This window comes from Erinaceus europaeus, chromosome 11 (assembly GCF_950295315.1).
Source record: "Erinaceus europaeus chromosome 11, mEriEur2.1, whole genome shotgun sequence".
NCBI classification, from domain to species: domain Eukaryota; kingdom Metazoa; phylum Chordata; class Mammalia; order Eulipotyphla; family Erinaceidae; genus Erinaceus; species Erinaceus europaeus.
The window spans coordinates 4,246,425-4,264,293 of record NC_080172.1 but is presented as its reverse complement, the minus strand read 5'-3'; the positions used below and the strand labels follow the sequence as shown (position 1 = coordinate 4,264,293).

At 49.1% G+C, this 17,869-nt stretch overlaps 1 protein-coding gene and 1 long non-coding RNA gene across 2 annotated transcripts; one reads left to right on the top strand and one right to left on the bottom strand.

The window, feature by feature from the left end:
* The first annotated feature begins 719 nt into the window (after nt 1-719).
* Nucleotides 720-17,513, top strand: LHFPL2 (LHFPL tetraspan subfamily member 2). The gene is made up of 2 exons (XM_007518630.3): nt 720-1,152; nt 13,590-17,513. Exons 1-2 carry the CDS (start codon nt 720-722, stop codon nt 13,844-13,846), a joined length of 690 nt encoding a protein of 229 aa, XP_007518692.1. The 3' UTR covers nt 13,847-17,513.
* On the bottom strand, nt 8,844-13,385 carry LOC132541291 (uncharacterized). Its single transcript, XR_009552442.1, has 2 exons — nt 12,597-13,385; nt 8,844-11,937 (listed from the first exon to the last, which is right to left on the bottom strand). It is a non-coding gene; the product is annotated as an uncharacterized LOC132541291 (long non-coding RNA).
* Nucleotides 17,514-17,869: the final 356 nt, after the last annotated feature.

Here is a 17,869-nt window from a genome sequence, read left to right as displayed (position 1 = left end):
TAGCCCTGTCAAGTTACAAAACTACAGGCAGATTCCTGAAAACGAGACCAAAAAAAAAAAAAAAACAAAACCCCGCGGCTCACTGCCTGCCACATCTTGATCTTTGTGCCGTTGTGTCTATTGCTAATAACTGGTGCCGATGCCAGAGCCCCTGGGTAGGTAACAGGAACTGGTTTTGGCTTCTTTCCTTTTCCGTGCTGCCCAGAGATAAGCGTTAAGTGTAACCACCACTGACCAGGGAGAACTTGAAACAAAGACAGACGTGCAGCAGATGTGCTGGGAACAGCCGGCGAGCTGGCTGGGGACCAGGCTTTTGCGCTAGGTTAGTTCTTTGGGACACCAGGGCTGGCAGCAGACGGGGCAGGGGCAGGGTATGTGAGTGAGAAGTCTGGAAGACTGTCAGGGGCGGGAACCTGAGGCTCTCAGGAGAGAGGGCCGTGCTCCAGGGCGGGGCCTGGACTCTGCTAACTGCCTCCTTCCTTCTCTCTGGTAGGTGAGGCTCAGAGCTGCTCAGGCATGGCAGCATGACAGCCTGGGACACCCTGCTCTCAAGAAAGGCGTCCACGGCCCTGGGAGTGGATGAAAGGCCTGGGGCGGCAGCAGCAGCAGCAGCAGCAACAGCAACTTCCTTTGAGGCCGCCTGAGTCTCCTGCCCAGCCGCCCTCCTCCTGCTATTAACCCCGCAGACTCCCGACTCTTCCTCTGCCCTGAACATCAATATGTGTCATGTCATTGTCACCTGCCGCTCCATGCTCTGGACCCTCCTGAGCATTGTGGTGGCCTTCGCGGAACTCATCGCCTTCATGAGCGCGGACTGGCTCATCGGCAAAGCCAAGACTCGCGGCAACTCCGAGCCAGGTGACGAAGCGAGCAGGGGCCCCCCAGAGCCCTACCATCCCACCCTGGGCATTTATGGCCGCTGCATCTGGAACCCCGGGAAGCAGCACTTCCAGAGGGAGACGCTGTGCGGACCCTACGCCGAGAGCTTCGGCGAGATTGCCAGCGGCTTCTGGCAGGCCACCGCGATTTTCTTAGCGATGGGCATCTTCATTCTCTGCACGGTGGCCTTGGTGTCGGTCTTCACCATGTGTGTGCAGAGCATCATGAAGAAGAGTATCTTCAACGTCTGCGGACTGCTGCAAGGAATCGCAGGTAGGTGTGTGTGTGGGGGGGGGGGGAGGGAAGGGCCCCGGAGCACAGGGCTGAGCCATTTCAGAAGAAGACAAGCTTCTGTCCGCTGGGTTTCCTCTGGAGCGCTGGGGCTCAGCACGCCGGCGGGCCACCCTCCACGATGTCTTTTCCGTTTCACTCTCCCTTGGGTTCTCGGTTGTTTCACTTGTCACTGCGCCTTCATTTTGCTTTCCTCGTTAATGGGAAAGCGTCTCTCCATATTTACTCCATCCACCAGGGAGTCCCGATGTGGGGAGCCCCTCCTGCAGCTCTGGCTGTGCTGAGAAGGAATGTGTGTTCAGCCGCTGGGAGCCTGGCCCCAACTGCCCAGAGTTTTCAGCTGGGGAGGGAAAGAGGAGGACGGGGAAGGAAGGTCAGCTGCTCTGTGCTCAGGGACGTGCTGGTTTCAGACTGTCTCCTGGAGCCTGACAGAATGTGCTGTGTGCTCAGATCAGAAACTACTGATCCCCTCTTCCATTTTCTGGGACTTTCTCACTAATGAGCTTGTTAGGAACAAGCAGAAAGGAAAGCCTGAGCTCCTTAGTGATCCCAGAGGTGAGGCTGCAAGAGGAACACTTCACTGCCAACAGCACTTTCGCAGACTTTTTCCCACCTGGGTTTGAAAGGCGGCTCATGAATTAAGATCTAGCCTCCTGGCTTCTTGCAGGTGGCAGGAATTTTCTCTTATGCATGCGCGCGCACACACACACCTAAGTTTGAATAGAAGGAAGCGGAAAAATAGATACAATTGTTTGGGTTTCTAGGAGAAAGTAAGTCCTCGCTTTGTAAAGACATAACAGAATAGTTCATGTAACTTGGAGCAGGAGAAACTGCAATCTGTATGTCAGCTAAGTACAGAGGCCAGGTGGGTCTCCCCTCAGCAAGGGGCTCCCGTGATAATGAAGGTGAGTGCGGGACCTGTGCCTGGGACTACGAACAAGCAGCTGAGGTGAGTTTTCTCCAGCCTGCCTGACAGCCAGTTCAACGGCTCAGCAACGCTGCTTTCTCAAAGTACAGATCAAACTTCCCCCTAAGGAGCTGATAAGATCATGTTTGCCGTTTCTCAAACCTTCGGGGACTTGAGCAGGAAGAGGGGGATTGTTCCAGAGAAGTGACCGTGGACAGCGGGGCCAGGTGGTGGAGCATCTGATTAGTCACGCATAGTACTAAGAGCAGAGAGACCTGTGCGAAGATCTGGGTTCGAATCCTCACTCCCCACCTGTGAGCGGGATGCTTCACAAGTGGTGAAGCAGGTCTGCAGGTGTCTGTCTTTCTCTCTCCCTGTCTCCCCCTCCCCCTCCTCTCTCAATTTCTATCCTATCCAAAAAAAAAAAAAAAAAAAAAAACTCCAGGAGTAGAGGATTCATAGTGCAGGCACCGAACAGTAACCCTGGAACCAAAAATAAATAAATAAGAAAGAAAAAATAAATGGCAATGGGCATGCTGAAGTGTTTGGGCATAAAGTCATGGAAAATCTAGAAACCCTGATCTCAGCTTCAGCTGACATCAGCCATGCCATGTGAGACCCAGGTACTCAGACACTCAAGGAACTGGGCAGTCACAGGGCTAATAGGGGGCTTTTCTCTGGCTGATATGTCACTTGACGGAAATTACTCTCTGAACCATAGCATTCTTCTGAAGAAAAAAATGTCCTTACGTTAGACTTTTTAAATCTAATATTTTGATTCTATAAAGCATATGGTCTTTAAAAACAAGTTTATTTTAATGAAGGGCAGGGAGAGACAAAGTCCAGAGAATGTCTCAGCTCTGACATGTTAGTTGGGGACTGAACCTGGGGACTACGGCCTGCAGCTCCAGAAAGCCCTGCGTCCTAACGTTGACTACGCACACCCCTCCCTCCAAGCCCCAATAGCCTCCTTCTGGATTCACTTGTGAAATCTGAAAATTATTACTTCTGGCTTGGTGTTTCACCTCCTAGATAAATTAAGGTGGGTTTCCATGCTGATTGATCTTTTACGTGTCAGAGAAATGCTATTTCATTTTCTTCAGAGTGTCCCTGGCGATGCGTAAGTACGCGTATGTATACGTAAAACATTTGCCACAAGTGTTGCCAACGGCTTTTGGAAATTAAGAGACAGAAACAAACCGAGCTGTGTAGATGAGGAGGCTGTGGACTCTCACGGTGCCAGATCCCCAGCACTGCACACAGGAAGGGTCTTTCTCTAGTGTTTGTCTTTCATCAAATAAACAAGCCTAAAAAAAGACAAGAGAATGAAGGCTAAAGGGGAAGTGGCCAAGCAGTTGTATCATTTCTGTTCAAGACCCGTCCCTGGCTGCTGAGGGAAGCGGCTGCCACGCTTTCCTGTCTTGTAACGACCCAGCACCCCTGATGATGTCACGTCTTCATCTGGAGTTTCCCTGATGTGCTGGTAGTCAGTGAGCATTCGGGTGTGTCATTCCTTGGAGCACTGACGCTGAGAAGACAAGTGGTCGGGGTCCAGGCAGGGATGCACCCGGCTAAACTCACATATTGCCAGAGTGTGGGGACACGTGCATTTGAGCCCCCGGCTCCTCACCTGCAGAGGGGGTACTTCATGAGCGGTGAAGCGGGTCTGCGGGTGTTGGTCTTTCTTTTTGCCTCCAGGGTTACTGCTGGGGCTTGGTACCTGCAGTACAAATCTACTGCTCCTGGAGGCCTCTGTTGTTGCTGCTGCTGTTACTGCTGCTGTTGTTGGATAGGACAGAGAGAAATGGAGAGAGGAGAGGAAGACAGAGAGGGGGAGAGAAAGACAGACACCTGCAGACCTGCTTCACCGCCTGTGAAGAGACTGCCCTGCAGGTGGGGAGCCGGGGCCTCGCTTGAACCGGGATCCTTAAGCTGGGCCCTTGCACTTTGTGCCACCTGCGCTTAACCTGCCGCGCTACCGCCCGGCTCCCCGTCAAATGTGTTTTGTTGCTGCTGTTGTCATTGCCTGCATCCTGGGTTATCTCTGGGGCTCACTGCCAGAACTAGGAATCCACTGATACTGGAGGCCTTTTTTTTTTTCTTCCCATTTTATTGGACAGGACAGAGAGAAATGGAGAGAGGAGGGGAAGACAGAGAGGGAGAGAGAAAGACAGACACCTGCAGACCTGCTTCACCACCTGTGAAGCGACTCCCCTGCAGGTGGGGAGCCGGGGGCTCAAACCGGGATCCTTGCGCTGGTCCTATGTGCACTTAACCCACTGTGTTATTGCCTGGCCCTCTGCAGGTGTTTATCTTTCTCTCCCTCTCAAAATCCCCATCCTATCGCAATTTCTCTCTGTCCTATCTAATAAAAATTAGAAAGAGAATAAAAAAGGGGGGATGGCTGCCCATAGCAGAGGATTAGTAGTGCTGGCAGCCGAGCCCCAGGCATAACCCTGGCAGCAAGAGAAAAGAAAAAAAAAAGAAGTGGCCGTTTGCCGTAAGCTTGGGCATCTTGGGCCATAGCCCCACAGTCTGTTGCTGTTATTCATAAGCAAGCTGCAAATGTCCATGTTCGGAAAGCTATCTGTGAGCAGTTTCTCAGAAGGAAACTAGTGAACTCAGTCTGGAAAAATGGACGTCAAGCCAACGCCTCTCTTGGTGCTCTTGTTATTTGACGTGGTGCAAAAGCTCATTTTGGCACGAAGGTTGAGTGCACCTTTTGGATGTTACTTGTTCATGCCAGTGAATCATTGCTGACTTTTCTTGCCATATCAGGAAAGAAGGAAGCTTTAACATGCTAAGGTGTTAAGTCTATACGGCTCACCTCCACCTATCTCTTTCAAAAAGTTTGGATTTTTCTCAAGGAAATCTTGACTTTTAGAGCCAGGTGGTAGCGCACCTGGTTAAGTGCTCACATTACAGGTGTGAGGATCTGGGTCCAAGCCCCTGGTCCCCACCTGCAGGGGAAAAATTTCATGAGTGGTGAGGCAGGGCCGTAGGTGTCTCTCTGTCTCCCCCTTTCCTCTCAATTTCTGTCTCTATCCAATAATAAATAAGTGTAAAAATAAAAAAGAAAACAGGCGGGGGAGACAGCATAATGGTTATGCAGACAGACTCTCAGGCCTGAGGCTCCAGAGTCCCCAGGTTCAATCCCCTGCACCACCATAAGCCAGAGCTGAGCAGTGCTTTAGTGTTTGTTTCTCTCTCTCTCTCTCTCTCTGCATCTCTCTTAAAAATATTATTTTAAAAAAAGAACTCTTGACTTTCCCCATTCCTATCACTTTTGTTTCCCTTGTACATGCATCTCAGGAAGTCTGAAAACACTGAAAATTTAAATGGCAACAGACATTGCTGTATTGTCAAGACTGCCTCTCTGGAGTCCTTAGTACTGACCCAAGACTAAGTGCGAAAATACAAGGTTTCTCTTCCCAGAGAAGGAGTCATGAGAAGGATGGAGCAAACACTAGCTAGCAGCTGACTCCCTCCAGTTGGGGAGGAGGGGCCCGGCCGTGAGGAATGATCCCCAGGCTCTTTCTCCCCTCCTGGAGGTCTGCGTCAGACAGCGCACATCAGCACGGATGGCAGCCGTGCCGCTTCTTGAACGTCTCGTTGAGAAAGTTGCCCCGGCCGTGTCTGAAGCAGCTGCCTTGCTTCCTCCCGTCCAACCTGCAGCGGCACCTGTTCAGCCGCAGCCTGAGCCAAGGACTGGTTGCAGCTGTGAGCGTCCGTCCATCCTCCCTCCCTTCCCCTCGCCCCTCTCTCCCCTCTCTCTGGGTGAATTCGGTGAGAAAGCAGGCTGTTACGCAGAGCAACACGGGGATTCTTGGGGAATACTCGGACTGTGTTTCTGCTGACGGTTTTCATTTGGGTGTAAGTGACATTTTCAGAACTACGAGTGGATGGATGGGGCCAGGCGGTGGCAGACCCGGCTAAGGGCTCACATCACAGCGCGCAGGACTCGCCCTGGGCCCCTCGCGCCTTGTGGCCAAGTGCCCCGCCGCCCAGCCCTGCCTTGGGAGCCTCTAGAGAAACCGGCTGATGGTCTTTGGGGACCTCCTGCTTTTCTGGAGCAGCATTCAGACTCCTTGGCCTTTACCATTTTATTTTATTTTTAGAATGTATTTACTTATTCATAAGAAATATAGGAAGAGAGAAAGAACCAGCCATCACTCTGGTACATGTGCTGCCGGGGATCAAACTCAGGACCTCATGGTTGAGAATCCAGTGCTTTATCCACTGCGCCACCTCCCGGACCACTGACTTTTACCATTTGTAATTGTGATGTGCCTTTAGTGAACTTAGGGTTGGATTCCTTTTTCTTAGATCTGTTAGCTGCTTCCTGAATTTGTCTGTGTCCCTTAAATTACGGAAATTAAATCACTCTGGTACATGTGCTGCCGGGGATCAAACTCAGGACCTCATGGTTGAGAATCCAGTGCTTTATCCACTGCGCCACCTCCCGGACCACTGACTTTTACCATTTGTAATTGTGATGTGCCTTTAGTGAACTTAGGGTTGGATTCCTTTTTCTTAGATCTGTTAGCTGCTTCCTGAATTTGTCTGTGTCCCTTAAATTACGGAAACTCTCAGCCAGTAGATCTTGAAATGTGAATGCCTTTTTAAATTTTTTTTAAATATTTATTTATTCCCTTTTTGTTGCCCTTGTTGTTTTCATTGTTGTTGTTATTGATGTCGTCGTTGTTGGCTAGGACAGAGAGAAATGGAGAGAGGAGGGGAAGGCAGAGAGGGGGAGAGAAAGACAGACACCTGCAGACCTGCTTCACCGCCTGTGAAGCGACTCCCCTGCAGGTGGGGAGCCAGGGCTCGAACCGGGATCCTTACACTGGTCCTTGCTCTTTGTGCCACCTGCGCTTAACCCGCTGCGCTACCGCCCGACTCCTGAAATGTGAATTCCTTCCCTCTCTGTCCTCTCTCTCATGTCCCTACAGAGTGACTGCTTGGTGCTGCCGCATCTGTTGTCTCCATGTCTCTGAGTGCGTCTCCTTCCGCTGTCTCCTTCCAGTGACTTCTCTGCCCGTCTCTGCGCTGCCTCTCCCTCTGATGCCTTCCTTGCTGCAGGTGGCCCCGTTGTGTTTGTAGTCCAGTCACGACACTTCCCACTGCTCTGGGCACTCCTGTCGAGTCTTCATTCATCCATCGTCTCTCTGGATGTGCTGCAGCCCTCCTCCTCACACCTCCGCGTCCACTGAGCATGGCTGCAGCCGTGTGTCTTCACCAGGAGGCTCAGGCAGCTCCTGGACTTGGCTTGGTCCATCATTTGCTCATGGTTTCCTCTGGCTGACTGATGCAGTGCTCAGACCCAGGGCCTCACGCATGGCGGGTGACACGTGCCGTCGGCGAAGTTATCTTTCAACCCAAACTCTGATTTTCTTTTTCTTTAGTGATAGAGACAAAAATTGAGAGGGAAGGGAGAACTAGAGAGGGAACGAGAAAGATATACGCAGCAGGGCTCCCCCACGTGAATCTTAACCCTCTGCAGGTGGGGCTTGGGGGGGGGGAGGGCTTGAACCAAGGTCCTGGCACGTCGGTGACGTGTGCTGTACCAAATGCACCAAAAAAAAAAAAAAAAACAACCCTCGGATTGCTTGAGTTTGGAATTTGGGTGTGAAAGAATTTGCTATCTCAGTCGATGTTATTTTCTTTGTATTTTATTTGATGGGACAGAGAAATTGAGAAGGGAGAGAGAGAGAGAGAGACCTCACTGCTCTTCAAGTTTCCCTCCCCTGCAGGGAAACTTCCCTGGGGATCAGGGGCTTGAACCTTGGTCCTTGTGCATGGCAGTGTATTTGCCCAGTGGTGTGCCACTAGCCAGCCCGTCCTTGGCTGGATGCACCCCTTCCCAGCCGCAGCTCCTGCCCCACCCAGGAGGCCCTGGTTTCAGTTCCACCCTCATGTTCTAGCGGCTGTGAAAGTCAGTCAGTCTACCGCGCTCTGCTCAGCCTCCCTTCCCTTGTCCGTCAGGTGGGCCGGTGGTAGTGCTTTCCTCACAGCTGAGGGCTAAATGAGACACAGATGAAAGACTTGACCACAGTGCTGAGGACAGAGTAAATGAAAGTGGTCGCTTTGTTTTTTCTTTACTCTTTTCCCTTTAACGGGGGGATTAGTGGTTTACCGTCGACAGTAGGATACAGTAGCTGGTCCCTGTGTCCCATTTCTCACTCCAACCCCCACTAGGTCCTCCTCTGCCATCCTGTTCCAGGACCCGAGTCCTCCCCACCCCCGCCACCCCCGTCCTTGACTTTGGCGCAGTCCACCAAATCGGTCCAAGTTCTGCTTTGTGTTTTCCTCTTTTGTTCTTATTTCTCAACTTTTTTTTTTAAAAAAAATTATCTTTGTTTTTTTGGATAGAAACAGCCAGAAATCAAGAAATATTTATTTCATATTTATTATTGGACAGAGACGCAGAGAAATTGATAGGGGAGAGGGAGGTAAAGAGGAAGAGATGCACCTGCAGCCCTGCTTCGCCACTTGTGAAGCTCTCCCCCTGCAGGTGGGGACCAGGGGCTCGAACCTGGGTCCTTGTGCACTGTAACATGTGCGCTCAACCAGATGTTCCACCTCCCGGCCCCTATTTCTCAACCTCTATGAGTGGGGTCATCACATATTCACCCTTCTCTTTCTGACTTTGTTTTTTATTTATTATAAATTATTAAATATTTATTTATATTATAAAATTATATATATTTATTTATATATATTTATATTATAAAATTATTTTAAAAATTTTTATTTTATTTTTATATAAGTTAGTTCTCCTTTCTTGAATATTCCTTTCTTCAATATTTTTAGTATCTACTAGAATTCACTGCATTCAAGAAATAGGGACCGGTGGGGGGGCGGGCTGGCAGTGGCCTACTGGGTTAAGCAAACATAGTAAGAACCAGGGACATCCGTATTGCCTTTAGGGGAAAAAACTGACCTTGTTCTATTGAAATCAAACCTGGTGACATTGTCTAGCCCAGCCCCGAACCCTGAGTGACTCGTCGGTGTCCGTAGTGATTTTGGTGGGACTAAGGCTTTCCCGAGATGTTTCTTTGTGAAAGCTGAATATAGCAGGAGAGCAAATAATGTCTCGTTGCTCCTCTGACACAAACACTTCACTTTCCTCTTCTGTCCGGAGGCAGCTCCCAGCTGTGGAGTCTCGATTGCACGTGTCCTTTTAGGTTCTCCCGGGGGAATAAGCCAGAGACTGACTGGCCTTCACTAGGTGACACCTTGTCCCAGACTTGGCAGCGCAACAAATACATGCTGGCTGGTTCCTGGCTCTCTGGGCCGCATTCTGCAGGCGGGGTCCTTGGCCAGCAGAGCAGCGGTCTTTTTGCCAGCCGTCTCCTTTAGGTTGTGACCTGGATGGGATCCATAGTGAAATGCAGAATGCAGACATCTAGGGTTTCCATGACAGCATCTCCGTTTGTTTTTGGAATCGCGTGGAGGACTCTCTGGACCGGCCATCTGTGGGATCCCCCAGTGACCCAGGGCTGGGACGGGAGCTGTTGAGATGAGCTCAGTGTTTGGCTCACAGCAGCACTGGCTCGGACGATTCCACCGGGAGGGCTAGACTCGCTCACGGGCCTCTGGGCCTGGCTGCCTGCTGTCTTCCAGTCTTCCCTCACAGGTTCCTTTGCTCCTTTGTGTCTGCGTGGTTCTCACGCTCTGTCTACATGGGCCTCAGCAAGCTGCTCCACCGGTCTGACCAGAGAGATTGCTGCAGAGTCAAACTCAGGGTATTCCGGCTCTGGCGGCTCAGGGCCTGGGTGCACGCCCAGCTTGCCCGCAAGTGAGTAATGACTGAGGATGTTAACGTTGAAGAAAACACATACGAGGAATGGGAAGCCGGCGAGAGAAGAAGCCCAGAGAAACAAGTGAAGAGGCTTTGCCGTCCGTCGCTGGTTGCAGCCCTGCTTTATCTTAAGTCAAGTGTGCGAGCAAGTACTGGTAGGAATATAAACCACATCAGAATTACTAGCTGGGGCTTGGTATTTTCTTTTTAATTTTATCTGAGACAACAGAGAAATTGAGAGGGGAGAGGCAGAGACAGACACCTGCAGTCCTGCTTCTCCACCATGAAGCATTGTCCCCCCACCCCTGCAGGTGGGGCCTAGGGGCTTGAACCTGGGTCCTTGAGTGTGGTGATATGTGCACTTAACCAGTGGGGCTCGGTAAAAGACTTTCTTGCCTGAGACTAAGGTCCCAGGTTCAATCCCCAGCACTATCATTAGCCAGAGCTGAGCAGGGCTCTAGTCTGCCTCTCTATATTTTGATATCTCTTTCATAAATAGATATTTAAAAAAAAAAAGACCCAGGTTCAAGCCCCTGCTCCCCTACCTACAGGAGGAAAGCTTCCTGAGAGGTGACGCAGGGCTGCAGGGGTCTCTACCTTCCTCTCCCATCTCAATTTCTCTTTGTATTCAATAGTGAATAAAGAAATATAAATCTATAAAATATGGTAACTCTTGGACAGAAACTCTTAGATCATTTTAGAATTTCTACTTTCTCTCTAGCGCTGTTCAGGCATCCCTGGCTGCAAATGGTAGTTGAGGACTGAGAATCGTGGCTGATTCTTAGTACCTAGACACCACTGTCAACTCGCTTTGGGACTCGGGGGACCAGGCAGAACTCTGCTCCCCTGGAAGGCGGCGGAGCAGTGGAGAGCAGGCCCCATCCCTGCATCTGCAGATGACAGAAGATTTCCTGAGCTCCCGGTGGCTAACACTGACAACACCCCCTTCACACAGAGAATGAGATAAGCAGCTCTCTCCGTGACACAGGAAAAGCTTAACCTGACCACACCTCCACAGACCGTGGCCCAACGGGTCAGGGAAGACAGAGATGATCCAGTCTGCTTTATGAATCAGGAAAGGCTACTCAGAGGAGGGGAGACAGAAGCAGTGGCCTGACCGACTGGGGAAGGTTGAATAGTGGGGCCGAGAATGTTCTCAGTGCCAGACTGCGTTTAATGAGCTCCAGATGTCTGTCCCAGAAGGAACGGGGGCTGTGCGGATGGCATTGCTGTTCTTAGTAGCTCTGCAGATTCAGAAATCTCCCAAGCATACAGGCCTAACTGTAAGCAGACGATACAGCTTAACATTTTTTTCTCGAGCCAGATAGGCGGTGTGTGTTTTTTTTGTCTGTTTGCCTCCAGGGTTATAGCTGGGGCTCGGTGCAAATGCTCTGCTCTCCAGGCAGCCATTTTTCCATTTTGGATAAGACAGAGAAATTGAGAAGGGGGAGTGGTGAAAGAGATACCACCTGCAGACCTGCTTCTCCGCGTGTGAAGCATCTGCTCTGCAGGTGGGGAGCCAGGGGCTCGAACCCGGGTCCTTGCGCCTCATACTATGTGCAGTTAACCCAGTGCGCCACCACCCGGCCCCTTAATTTACCATTTTGCACTCACACAGGTGGTTCCAGTCCTGTGGGAGAGGACATCCTAGTAAACTGTATTGATCAGGTTTTCTTTCTAGCGACAGTCTCTCACATGGTACAGAGACCGGTGCTCACAGGAGAGCAGGTGTGAGGGCGGCTGTGGCCTTGCTGCAGTTTACAGGTCCACCTGCCCGGCACTAGCGGCCTTTAGTGGTTTGCTCCCTTGGCTGCAGCTGGCTGCCATCCACCCCGTAGCCTCTCGTCAGGGTCACGTCAGCCTCCCCTTTCCTGCTGGGTGGACATCTGTGTCGTGGAAGCTGGCCTCTGGTTTGCAGTGCAGTGGGGCACTCGGGGGGACTCCGGAGCCGTACGTCAACAATGTCCAAAGCCATGTTTTTAAGCCCCGGCTCCACCTGTGGTGAGCCGTGTAAGGTAGCTGGGTGAGTAAGTCCTCTATGCCTTAGTTTCCTTGTCTGTAAAATAACAGTACAAACTTCACACGATTGTTCATTTAGAATTCTACCAGCTTTACCTGATAGAATACCAACCTCATAAGATTTTGTTCTTTATCATAGAAAACCTGTCCGAAAAGTTCTATCAAAGTTGTAAAGACTAAAGAGGGAGTCAGGCAGTAGCACAGCTGGTTAATTGCACTTGGTGCACAGCGCAAGGATCCACCCCCGGCTCCCCACCTGCAGGGGAGTCGCTTCACAGGCGGTGAAGCAGGTGTCTGTCTTTCTCTCCCCTCTCCATTTCTCTATCATTGTCCTATCCAACAACAACAAAAGGAAAAATAAATATAAAATTAATAAGACTAAAGAAGAAACAGGAATCAGAAATGGCATCAAAAATGGTTAGAGGGTCATGCCAGTGTCTCACCACGTTAAGCACACAGACCCCAGCCCCCAACTGGGGGGAGGGACTTCACGAGTGGTGAAGCAGGTCTGCCAGTGTTTGTCTTTCTCTCTCCCTATCTTCCCCTCTCAATGTCTCTCTGCCCTGTCTAATGAAAATGAAAAAAAGAAGAAGAAGGTGTAGGTATGACTTGGAAAAGAAGGTGGGACCATGGGAAAAAATGAGCAAACATATAAATATAGACAGGTAGTTAAAGAAATAAGAACCCTTATCTAACCTTGGGAGAACTGCCGTAGCTTCCACTAGAGGGAGCAGGAATGCAGAACTCTGGTGGTGGGAAAGGTGTAGAATTAGAGGCCTGATATTTGATAGTTTTGTAAATCAATATTAAATCACTAATAAAATTTAAAGAGTTGGTTAGCCACACGATACGTGCAGATAGCATGGTTTTTGCAAGGTAGACAGAGAATCCACCTAGCAGACACAGCCCTCACTAATAATGAAATAGGGATCAGTGTGCACCAGGCATATTTCAAGGCATCTAAGAGCCCTGGGGACCGCTGCTATTGCATTATGGGACAAATGCACATTATGTCACAGTACAAACTGTTTTTTTTTTTTTAACCATCATTGTTCTGGATAACTTTCTAATTAGCCATTTACTCACAGTTTTTTTACATTTTTTTGCCCATAAAATTCTAGGCTGACTTTTTTCTTTCTTAAAACAGTGTAGGTAAGCTAGTTGAGACTCATCTTTGTGACTAAGGAATGAAATGACTAGGGTTTTAAAAAAAAAAAGTATAGAATGTCTCCCTAGTCACTGTACATGAGAAGTGTATAGGTCCGTACCACAGTCTTGCAAGAAAAATGGCTTCCTGTCAAGTTCAACGGACAGGAACTGGACGTGTCTGATATGGAATGCCTCTCGGCAAGCACAGCCTGAGGAGCGTCTGACGGTCGGCCTGCGTGGGGGGGTGAGGAGGACATGCTCTCCTCTCCCCACAGTCAGCGACCTACAGGTGACTCGTTAGTACTGCCCACGTACGTCTCGCTGCCACTATGGGAGCTGATGAGAAATGGGACACAAGGACCAACGACTGTAATGTCCTGTTGACTGTAAGCCGTTAATCCACCCAGTTAAGGAGAATCAAATAGAAATAGCCCTTAGTGCTTTCTGTGGGAGGATGGGTGCTGAGACACAAAGCTGGCCAAGGCGAGTCGCACTGTAAAGCTGCAGTGGTTCTCACCTGTTTCCTCTTCTGCCCCGCAGGTCTGTTCCTTATCCTTGGCCTGATACTCTACCCTGCTGGCTGGGGCTGTCAGAAGGCCGTGAGCTACTGCGGACACTACGCGTCAGCCTACAAGCCTGGAGACTGCACCTTGGGCTGGGCCTTCTACACCGCCATCGGCGGCACGGTCCTCACCTTCATTTGTGCTGTCATCTCTGCGCAGGCAGAAATCGCGACCTCTAGCGACAAAGTCCAAGAAGAAATCGAAGAGGGGAAAAACCTTATCTGCCTCCTCTAGCGTGAGACAGGCAGTATTGCCAATTCTTCCTCGTGTAACTGTGTCCGACAGTCCCCCTCTGGTTTCCTCATTTAAGTGGAGAACTAGCCTTTACCACAAGCCACATTCCACAAACCTGATCCTTCCAGGACCAGAGAGGGGCAACTTCCAGCTCAGTGACTGCACATGAGGCCCGCGGTGCAAATGAGATGGGACAGAAAAAGAGTACAGACTTGGACGTGGAGTTGGCAACTTCCGTGAGACTCTCTCTCCAAGGGTCAATGAAGGATTATTAAATAATTAAGAGAAGCAGTTTCTTTGAGAACAGAAATAAGTAACTCCTAGATAGATGTCGAGGCTCTTTTGAGATAAGTTGTTGCTACAAGGCCATATGCATGCCTGTGAGCCTCAGAATCAAAGTTTGGTGTAATCGTTCAAGTTGTCTTAGAGATCTCAGCCAAGAATACAAAGAATATCAAGTTCTGACTCTTGGTTGGCTGACCAGAGTGGTCAGCAGGCACCTTGCAGAATCTCGCTGTGGGACTTCTTCTCAGTTCCAGGTTACAATGGATCAAATGAACTGTCACTCCAAGTTTTGAAATATGAGTCAAGAAGAAATAGACGTGTAGGCTCATGAGAATCCAAGGACAACATCCAGCTAGTGAAGATGGAGTCACCCCACTTCCCAGCTCTGCTTTCTTCCCAGTACGGGTCTGCTCTCTCGAGCCACTGATGTGGGGGTGGGGGGCACGTGATTTTTCTCCGACTAGGATTGCACTTTGACTGCCGAAGGAAACCTCACTCTGTCTCCTCACTTTTAAGAACAGAGGTCTCCAAGCCAGCTGTGGTTCAGCCAGACGTTCACTTGGTGGAGATCTTGCCACAGTCTCGACGCGTGTGCAAGACCTTTCCCCACTCTCCCTAACAGTGCTGGCTGTACTCAGCATCTTGACTGATGGCACCATCAGCAACAGAATGGTATTATTTGCAAGGGGGGGGGGGGGAAGGAGCTATTCATGGGGGTTAAGATTTTTTGAGTTACTGGCATTAACCTGAGTTCAGACTTAAACCACTTGAAACTGCTTTACCTGGTGAGTTGTAGCACAGGCTTCATCCCAGGAAAACAGAGTAGAGAGCTCACCTGAACACAGTGTCACAGGCTCATAGCACCTGCCTACACCTGTTTAAAAAGGAAAAACAAATTTAACACCAATATTAAAAAGGTTTGGGGAGCTTCTAAATGTTTCCATAAATTACTAATCTTATTGATTGGGGGGGGGGAGGGGAAGCGATTAACCATCACCTCAGTTTGACTTTGGAATTATCGGATTAGCCAGAAGAAACTACTGTGGCATCGCCCTGAGTTTTGAAATTCCAGAACGGCATACGCTCTTTAACAGCTGAAGCAGATGGATGAAAGGATTCAGACTAGAGGTCTCTTTGGGGCTTTCTTTAATCTGTTTAGCTGCAGCCTTGCTTTGAAAAATTCACAAGTGCACTTTCTTTGGACAAGATAATCATGGGCTCAGTACTATCAGGTGTGGGACTCAGGTGTTACATGAATTTGAACAAGCGAGTCATCTTTAAACTGGGTGAACCTAAAATCATGCCTCGGGAGAGGGGGAAATAGCATAATGGTTATGCAAACAGACTTTCATGCCTGAGGCTCACACCACCATAAGCCAGAGCTGAGCAGTGCTGTGGTTAAAAATAAATCAATAAGATCATACCTTGGTGCAGAACAAATGATTGCTTTAGAGAGAGAGAGAAATAAAGCCTTGTTACACTCAGGCCTTTGGCCTACACCAGAAGCCACCTTATCAGCACAGGAGTGAAGGCTCAGGAAAGCTAAGGGTGTAGAGCCAGATCCTAGGGAACTCACGATTCTTTACCCACAATGAAGAGTGATTTGGAAAGCCTATGACTTTTTTTTTAAGGCAAGGAAGGGGTAAACGGGTATCAACAAAGTTGGGGCACATCAGCCCTCTCTCTGATACCACACAGAAACAGTGGCACTGGGTGGGCTCTTGTTGCCAAGTGTGTGTCAACACAGTTTAACCAAGTTCTAATGCTACCATAAATCTCGGTAGCAAATCACATGGGAAGATTCTTTTTTTTTTTTTTTTTTTTTCCTGTACAAGGTCAAGAATCCACTTGCTCACTTTTCATCCTCACGCAGGTTTGGCTAGAGTCCCTGTGTCCCCCTTAGATCATCAACCTGACCACTGTCACAAGTGAAAAAGGACGTCCCAGCCAGAACACCACTTAGCAGTGTTCGCTCTGCAGCGACCTGAAAAGTACTAAAGCAGCACATGAAAATAGCAAAAATAAAAAAAAAGAACCAAAAAAAAAATTGAAAAAGAACCTCAAACCACTTAAAACTGCCTAGACAGAGTAGGACAATCTTGTGCCTATAATCCTTAAATTCATCGGTTGGGGTGGTGAGCCATCCAAAAACCATACAATTGCGATTCGAAAATGCACAGCTGTTTCGCAGCAATCTGACTGCTGGCCCAGACCGGTTCAGCCAACAGATGTTTATCAGCCACCTAACTGCCTCTGTCTGAAAACTGAATAGACCGGGCACATCATTACCACCAGAACACACACTTCCCTGCATTTTTCAAGTTTCTTAGTGGGCTGGACTTCTCAATGGACTCTGAGACAGAAACACTTGCCATGGATTATTTAAACCTGTGTGCTAACTCAACATTACTGTTTTCAGACGTCTGTGGTGTAATGATCTGTTAATCATGTGTTCTGCAAAGTGCCGTAGTCTTTTTAATGTGTAGCGCGTTTGAAAAAAATTATGTATATTCTACATACACAAGTCTGTGTGGAAGATGTGCAATAACAAAGGAGTATGTGTTTTCTTTTCTTTTCTTTTTTGAAACTGGACAGGAGTCAGGACAGAATGTTTCTGTTTTGGCAAAGGAGAGACAGTTTTGCCATCATGGGCCTAGTCATTAACCCATAACGAGTCGACTGCTACACAAACTGATGTGAAGAAAAGACTGGTATGAAATCACTTTTTCCTGGGTCTGAGTTCATCACTAGGTTTGTGCAAAAGCTGTAGCCAGCAAGCCAGGCCCAGTTACTGCGAGTCTTTCACGTGAAATGCGAAGCTGCCACTCTCCCTTTGCTTTGCAGTGTGACGATTTGTACTTGGTACATGACCACTAAGGAGCTACTTCTTGACATGCCTTCACGGGCCATGGTAACGTCAGACCGCTGTTTAAGGGCTGGTGTCACACCTGCTTAGCCATCAGAGTCTGACTCAGAACAGACCTCTCTGTGCAATAATGTGGCCCCTGGAAGTCCCCAGCCTGTATTTGTGCTTGTGCAGCAATGGCTGCCAAGGGCTAAAAGAGTTAAGTCAAGACCGGGATTTCTGCCGAGACTGGTGAGACTCCTTCCAAGGCTGGCAGTGTCCTTAGGTGCTTTGGAGGAATTCAGTTCCACTTGACATTCAACAGTCACCTGAGCCAAATAGAAACTTGTATTTACCCTGATGGACTCTGTTGGAGCCTTCAAGTTTGTATATTGTAAACTAATAGGCTGACTAGGTTCGTGTGTGTGTGTGTGTGTGTGTGTGTGTGTGTGTGTGTGTGTGTGTGTGTGTGAGTGATTTTCACAACATGCTCCTCCCCAGCCCCAGATCTGAATTAAACCAGATTTTGCAAACTCATTCTGATCTGTCTGGATATATTGGTTTTTGATAAAATCTACATTAGATCAAGAAAATAACTGCCAGTCAGATTTTGTCTTAAGCATGTATATACAATACAAATGACAAGAAAACAGTATTGGGGGGGGGCGGGCAGTGGTGCACATTGTACAATGTGCAAGGATCAGCTCCCCACTTGTAGGAGGAAAGCTTCCTAAGTGGGGAAGCAGTGCTTCAGGTGTCTGTCTTTCCCTCGCCCTCCCCCTTCCTCTCTGTCATATCCAATAAAAAAATTTTAAAAAGGGAGTCAGGCGGTAGAGCAGCAGGTTAAGCGCAGGTGGCGCAAAGCACAAAGACCGGCGTAAGGATCCTGGTTT

Bases quoted from the DNA above. Each gene is read 5' to 3' on its own strand.
- LHFPL2 (XM_007518630.3), top strand. From the start codon at position 720: ATGTGTCATGTCATTGTCACCTGCCGCTCCATGCTCTGGACCCTCCTG. The intron at 1,153-13,589 runs GTAGGTGTGTGT...TCTGCCCCGCAG, and splicing joins ACTGCTGCAAGGAATCGCAG to GTCTGTTCCTTATCCTTGGC.